Below are 8254 nucleotides of genomic sequence, written 5' to 3' on the forward strand. Positions count from 1 at the left end.
GATAACAGAATTAAAAAATAGTTGGGTGAACTATCCCTTTAATATTGTCACATTATTGGATGTATGCTCTTGACCAATCAGTCCTCATATAAGTGAATATTAAAAAAATTATTATGAATCAAATATAAAAGTCTGCTAATTTAAATTCTTAAACAGCTTTTTTTGTTGGAAGTGGAACCATTTGCAGGACAATTTTTGTATTTTATTTTGTATTTATTTTAAATATGAAGTTATTATTATTTTGTTTTGTTTACCAGTAGAGGGCGCATGGTAACTTTTAGCTCCATGGTAACGGCACGGCGTTCATCCAGATTTCCTGCTGCAGCATAAGCATTAGCACAACACTCCTTTTAGCATTTTAAATACGTAATGGTTCTTTTCGCTTGAGGTTATATCTTTAATGAATAAATCGATATTGGTTTCGAGTCATCATGAGCCGCACTCCTGATGCAAGAGCGAGGTAAAAGTTGTCCAGATTTGTTATGACGTTTGGGAAGCTAACTAGCCAGCTAAGCTAAATGATACAAGCTGTAACGTTAGTCCATTTGCTAGCGGGCTTTATTGTGTAAATAACTATATAACTGCAAAAGCACAACTTGTATCAATATATTAAAACAAGAACTGCATCTTTTTCTGTGTAACCGAAATGAATTTTTTTTTACAGTTTGGCATGTTTGCACATTTCGAAGATACAATATATTTTAAATGTTATATATGACGTCATAACTTAAAGAGTATTATAAAGACATGACTTTTTAGTTTTGTATTATAATTTTTTTAACCTGATAAAAGCTGCTGTGATTTTGTTTTAGATGTAAGCAGGATACTACAAAAAAAAACAGCTTGCTTGAAGAGACTGTAACGTTATCTCTGGTTTATTAACCACACTAATAGTCTTGCGGACATTTGCTCTCTTGCAGAGTAAATCTTATAACCCTTTTAACATGTCGATGAAGGGAAAACCCCCTATAGTCTACAGGTTTATCCTAACAAAATTTCCTCAGTCAGATTATCTTAATTTTTCTATGTTGCACATTACAGAGACATCCAGACCAAGCAGATTCAGGACAACATCACCAATGTAGAGAAGCACTTTGGAGATCTATGCCAACTGTTTGCTGCTTACGTCCGTAAGTCTGCACGACTGCGGGACAAAGCCGACCTCCTGGTCAAAGAAGTCGGTCTTTATGCTGATACAGAGACACCAAACCTAAAATGTGGATTGAAGAATTTTGCAGATCAACTGGCCAAGATTCAGGACTACCGGCAAGCAGAGGTGTGTTTAAAACCACGAAAACATACTTTAGCATATATGTGTTTCCTACTAATATGCAAACACGTACTATTGTTCACAGGTGGAGAGGCTGGAAGTGAAAGTTATAGAGCCTTTGAAAGCATATGGGAATATTGTGAAAACAAAAAGGGTAAGGTTTTCTTCATAAGCCCCTCAGTGATGGAGTGGAAGTAAATGGGTGCATACTTTATAGTTAAAAAAATATAAAAATGACCTTATTTCAGTGATCTCATGAGGGCAGCATTGCATCACATTCTGAGTGAGCATGATGTACAGTGACTGTTGTCACAGGTCAAAACCTAAGAACTAGGACGCTCTGTTCTTACCAACCTTTTGTGATTTTATCCAACTTATGTACAGGAGGACCTGAAGCAGACGCAGACGGCAAGGAACAGAGAGTCCAAGCAGATGCAGCAGCTTGAAAGAATGAGGCAGAGAAACCCGTCGGACAGACAGATCATTGTATCCTTACAATCCTACATGTTATTATTTATTCTTTCACTGGAACTACATAGCTGTGAACTGGAAGAGTAGTACAGATGTCAACAGTTATTAGTCAAATTACCCTGTATATTAATAAATAATCAATAAAAAAATAATAGATTTAATTACATACAAAATATTTGCTTAGAAAGCCCCAAAGTAAAGATATGTTAAGACATTATTGTGTCAGATAAGTAAATGAAGTGACATTTTAAGTTAATACTGAGGTAGACTTGGGGGTCTTTGGCCTATCTGCAAGTTACAAAGTATAGCCTACATTTTAAGTTTAATTCTGTATGATTCAAAATGCCTGCATTTAGCGCTGCATATTTTGGATCGACACACAAAACTTTCAGATATTATTTTAGAGCTGCAGTAAGTTATTTCTGAGAAACGCTGTTGAAAGTGGATTGGACTGAGCGTCAAAACACACTTGTAGCCAATCAGCAGAAGGGGGCGTGTCAACTCATGATGGGGGAGGAGAGAGAGTGAGCAAGAGGGAGATATAAAGAAAGACTAGAAAGAGAGATGGCTGAGAGACATTACAAAAATGAAAAGGTCAGAGGAATATCACTGGGGTGGAAAAATGGTTGTGATCAGCCAAGAGCTTTAAGACCCGCGTTAATATTAGAAAAGCTGTGTAAAAACAATATATGAAAACATATGTGAGTAACATTGGTTTTGATATGTTTCACAGAACTAAGATATGCTGTTGTTGTGGTGGTAGTTATAGTAACAGGACAGTTTTGAGGGTCATTGTTTGTCTGGAGCTAGTGTGCTGCTGGCGATTAACAACAAACACTTTCTTGTTTACTCTTGTGTGTTCATTTTTTGTTCTTCCTAGTCAGTCATTCGTCATCTTCACTTTATTTTTGCGAAAGCATTATTTTATTTCACTTCAGCTATGATAAAGAGACATGCACTCTTGCATTGTGTGTTCGTGCATTTTGGGGGTGGAGCAATGAAAGGGAGTGGTGTGTTTGTTTGGCTTGATTTCAAATAGCAATAGTATTTCTCAGAAATCGCTTACTGCGCCTTTAATATTGCAATAGTATCATTGTATTGTAATAATTACGAGCCCAAGTTGTAATTGCTGCCTAACATGTTAGTTGTGTTTGCTAAACTGAATACATGCAGTTATCTAACCACATAGCATGCTATAGTATAGCTGTATATTACTTATATTACTTTGATACACTTATCTCTGGCTGCTTCATGTAAGCTGCTTTGAAACAATACTTATTGTAAGCATTATGTAAATAAGCTTGAATTTAATTTAATAGAATATTTGTATACAGGTTTTGGGGGTTTAATGAAATGTGTTCGTTTTTTAATATAGATTTTAATACAACTTTATTAATTAACATGAATCGACGGTCCTTGCACACTGAGTCCGAAATTTTCGTATGCGTTTTTTCGTATTCGTCATTCGGTGGCTCTGAATTGTCAAAACATCTCTCAGAATGCTTGCTACGGATACAATGTGATTGATTGACACAATGTGAGGTTGTATTTATTTTTTTACGTGCAAAAAATTCGGACGCGAATTTCGGACTCAGTGTGCAAGGACCTTTACTCTTGACATTTTAATGCCATATAAAGATATTTGTTGTACACCACAGAATTACAGATAATTCCTTAACAGCCTTTCTCAGTCACAGGTGGGTCTTGTGTGCAACACACTGTAATATCATTTTAAAACTACTTTTATTTAGCCTAATTATAACCAAGTAGGTTCAATTCAGCCTGGTTCTAAAATGTCACACATACCAAAGTAGTTTACCAATTGGCGATTGGCTCTTTAATAAAAAAAGACTTACTTACTGCAGCATCTTTGTATAACTAAAAGTCTTGGCACATACTTAACTTGATGTGAAACTTCTCATTGTGCTAGTTCAAATCATCTCAGTAAGCTGATAGACTCACATAATTTATGTCTGCTGTTTGGAACACTTTGTGCTTTACGTTTTATTGTCGGTTGTGTGACGAAAGGCTGAGAGTGAACTTCAGAGAGCCACAATGGATGCCACGCGCACGACTCGCCAGCTGGAGGAGACAATAGATGACTTTGAAAAGCAGAAGATTCGTGATATTAAGGTCCTTCAGACTGCACGCTTATTTCTTTAAAAATCTCAGGAAAATGAAACCCACATTTAAGTACACTAGCATTCATAAGTTTGGGGTTCGTTTTTTTTTTTTTTTTTTTTAAATAAAGAAATAAATACTTTTATTCAGCAAAGACGCATTAAATTAATCAAAAGTGTCAGTAAATACATTTATAATGTTACAAAATATTTCTATTTAATCAAATAAATGCTGAGCTTTTGAACTCTTTATTATTATTTTAAATTGTAATGTTAATTCAGAATATTAATCGTTTTACTTAATTTTTGATTAAATATATTCAGCCTTGGCAAGATTTAGAGATTTCTTTCAAAAATTTTATAAAATATTACCGAACCCAAACTTTTGAACAATTGTGTATATTATTTATAAATATAATTTATATTGAATAACAGTGACGTTTCTATACATCAAATCTTCCAGTGCTACTTCAGAAAAATGAGTATATGTTTCCAATGCAGAAAATTTTGGGTGAATTTGTGACGGTGGAGATGGCGTTCCATGCCAAGGCGTTGGAAATTTACACATCTGCTTACCAGGACATCCAGAATGTAGATGAAGAAGGAGACCTTGAGGTGAGCGCTCTACACCAGCACCGCTGCTCTGGTGGTCCTGCTGGTTTGAGCTTGTCTGTCTTAATGTCTAATCGAATTATGCTCTTTCCCCTCCTGAGATCCCTCTGCTGTCATAATGATGAAAGCTCTAGTTGCTGGGGTATAAGGCCCCCTCCAAACCTGATACATAAAGGAAGCTGAGGTTCAGTCAGCTGTGGAATGTTCGCAGTGTGGCTAATGCATTTATTTATGACTTCATAGTTTGGCGTGCCATAACTAATTTTATGCTCAAGACTGAGTTTGTTAATATTTCCTTGACTTGCCGATGAGACGAGAGTATCACATGAATATTATTTCATAAGGGATTTTTTTAAGGGGAATATTTCCTTGTTCTTGTCTGAACTTTGCCTGTAATTGTATGTGGAAACTTGTTATAGTTATATATTGGTACATGGTGACAGTTTTATGAAGACACAACTAAAGCATATAGAGATGGGTCATAAATGATGTAATATTTAACTGCAGTTAATAAAGTTGAGGTGACAATGTTTGTCGGCACACCCTCACCAGGACACCAGGAGTGTGTAAATGTTTTTCCCCAGTCTAAATTACTAAATTACTCTGTTGCTACAAGACAGTGTGTGGTATTAGTATGTGTTGACTTATTTCTCTTATTAATATATTCTTGTTTGAGCTCGACTGTTCTCATTATTGTTATTATGTGGCGGGTGAGTGAGATGGCATTAGGCTATTTGTGGTCCATATGAAGAGCAGTCTACAGTCTACCCTTTTTTTTATGTCTTGACAGGTATTTAGAAATTCACTGCACCCCCCTGATTACCAGTCACGATTAGAAATAGTTCGTGCCAATTCTAAACTATCCCTGAACCGAACTGGTACATCAATGAGTAAATCAGGAACAATGCAGGTAAGTGCTTCCCCATATCTTATATATACATTTACAATAGAAAGTATTAGTATTAATAGGTCAAGTGTTGACAAAAATTCATACACCCACACTACTTATTCCTAAATGACAACGACACGGCTATATGTATTAAACCTTTGACAAGTATGATCACAGCAGAAAATTCAAATATGGGTTGGCGCTGCCACTGAACCACAGAGAGCAGGTGTCATGTATAGGTATGAAACAGCTTTACAGTCTTTTCAACCACACAGTATCATTACTTTTGTTACATTCGAATGATTACAGAAATGCTGGGATAACATTTTATAGTTTGGATATAAACACTGATGTCTACAGTAGCGATCAGAAGTAAATCACCTTTTGAAAGTAACTTGACGCTTCAAATAAACATTGTATCAATTATAAGGTGTGTTCCAACTTCCAAACGAAAGTGAACACCTGAATCCCTTCACGAAAGGCCCTTCCACTAGTCCGTTAGCAAAGGGTATATGCGATGGTCACTTCGAGGAAGTAATTTTAACGTTTATGGTCATGTGACCTTTAAAGATGTGGCAGGAGAGTTTGAGTTAACGTGTTGACAGAATAATTCAAGTTGCTTTGTTTTGTTTGTGATATTATACCATTTTATCAGCCTAATTGGTTACTGTACATCAGTAGGTGGCAACAAGTGACTGTAAAAAAATTTTTTTGTCATTGAATCATTTATTCAAGAGACTCATGATTCATCCAGTGATGTATTTGAAACACGTGATGTATTTATGAGTCATTGAATCATTCAATCAAACTGAATTCAATTCAAATGAATTCAATATTTTTTTTAATAGGCTGTAGCCATTAACATTTTGTCAGAACCTTTATTAAATTACATGTTATTTTAAGTTGTCTATTCAGAGTCATGAGAGAATCATGATCTCTGTTTTAAACAAAAATGTGCTTCTCAATTTATACAGAATCGTGCAGCTCTATATTACAGTTAAAATTACTTCAATTGTTAATTATATAGATAATATGAATGCATTTATTCAAAGAAAACTTCCACTTCAATACAGGTACCCAAAAATGATACACAACGTAAAACAGCTTAAAATGCTTTTACTTCAGGAATAAGATTTTCCAAGATTTTCTGTCTTAATAGCATATTTCTTGGAAAAATCATATTTTTATGTGAGTTGCATTAAAATCCCCAAAACTACGATTGAAAGATTTTTCTTCTTTGTAGTCAAGAACATCTAGCAGACAGAGGAAAAGGGATGATGATGAAGAAGATGAGGAAGAGGATGACGAAGATGAGGATGATTTAGAGGAAGTGACTGATGATGAGCATTAAAATAAAATTGAATTGCCACTTTGACTAATATCAACAGCATATCCAGACAATGACATTCCTGACCTGTATTTAAGAGTGTTTTAAATGGAGATTCATTTGTATCGCCAACTATAATGTAATGAAATGATAGTTGAGCTATGTTAGTTAAAGGTGAGTGCATGGTTATATGTTTGCTTTCTTGTAAATCATATACTATGAAATTATATACTGAACAACACATTCATTTTTTAATCCTTTTAAATGTCCCATCATGTTTTTTTTGTGTACAAAGTGCCAAGCTGTTCCGGTGATCGACATGATATTTGGTTAGAATGTGCCTTAGAGAATGTTGGTGCACCAATAAAGCTGGCTCTTTCTTTTGCATAATAGGCCATTTCATGATCTCAAATGTCTGAGTGTGCATTTGTTCTGTTTACTGAACGTACATACCGAAAGACTGACTGTGTATGTGTATGTTATACACAGAAACAATAATGAACCCCTGAAACTTGACCCGCCCTGTGTTTGGCATCATTGTGTCTCATAGCTTTCATGTCAGTCATGAATGAGTCAGAAACAGTAACCAGTACTACTGGTATACTTATGACTATAGCAATAACAGGAGAAGAAGTGTTAAGACGCATCAATAAGTTTAGGAAATTTGTGTATCGGGGCCACTGAAAATGCGGACGTGCACTGTTTATCACAAACAAATGTGATTTTATCTATACAAGATATTCCAGGTGTTTAGCATTTATAAAGATTTCATGAATTTGAATTGGCTGCACCTTTGGACTGAGAAATGAATGGTCGTAGCAGGTTTTTGTCTCCATGTGTGCGGATACGTGGCGTTTCGTGACAGATGCACAACGCAGCCATTCATTCAGTGGCATTGAGGATGACAGGATCCGAGGAAAGGGTTCCCTTCTCGTCCGCCTGACTCATCCTTTATAGAGGCCGTAATGGGAACTAGTGTGTGTTTGTGTGCGTTGTAGCGCCTGACTGTACTGAATATTAACACGATGGTTGCTTCGCAGCGGTTTGTAAAAAAAAAAGAGCATAACTACCGCATGAGTCACAGAGAGAGAGAGAGAGGTGCTGCAGGCTCTGGCTACATGTTCCCCAGCATATACATCTCTCCATCCGTCAAGCAGATGCAGACATTTGGCTGTCACTCTAAAACCCTCTGTGACCTCTGCAGTGATGTGTTTTTGACGTGCATCATCTCTGAATTACTGCACCACTGAAATATGTCTGATGTGTCTTTTTTTTTTATAACATTGTTTATCTCTCTATGATACATCCATGACATAGTATATAGTTGAACCAAATAAGTGACCAAATCTAAATATATATTTTTTATAATTAAAGAATAAAAACAGGAAATAAATAAGAGTAAAATGCGTTTTGAGGGAAAACAATTGTTTTTTAACAAATGTTTTAGAAAATATTTGTTTCTTTAAAAATAATCTCAAATATTTCTTATATTATTAAAGTTGGGTCAAATTCTGATGTAGCTGAAATGTACATACAAGTCACAATGAAGCGGAATTAGCGACAGA

General features: G+C 35.5%; 1 protein-coding gene across 1 annotated transcript; it reads left to right on the top strand.

The window, feature by feature from the left end:
* Positions 1-273: 273 nt before the first annotated feature.
* Positions 274-7140, top strand: cibar1 (CBY1 interacting BAR domain containing 1). The gene is made up of 9 exons (XM_079591271.1): positions 274-460; positions 1042-1276; positions 1356-1424; positions 1655-1756; positions 2315-2335; positions 3770-3874; positions 4363-4476; positions 5264-5383; positions 6606-7140. The coding sequence occupies exons 1-9, from the start codon at positions 432-434 to the stop codon at positions 6711-6713; spliced, it is 903 nt and encodes a 300-aa protein (XP_079447397.1). The 5' UTR covers positions 274-431; the 3' UTR covers positions 6714-7140.
* The last annotated feature ends 1114 nt before the right edge of the window (positions 7141-8254 follow it).

Source organism: Phoxinus phoxinus, assembly GCF_949152265.1.
Source record: "Phoxinus phoxinus genome assembly, chromosome: 19".
Taxonomy (NCBI): Eukaryota; Metazoa; Chordata; class Actinopteri; order Cypriniformes; family Leuciscidae; genus Phoxinus; species Phoxinus phoxinus.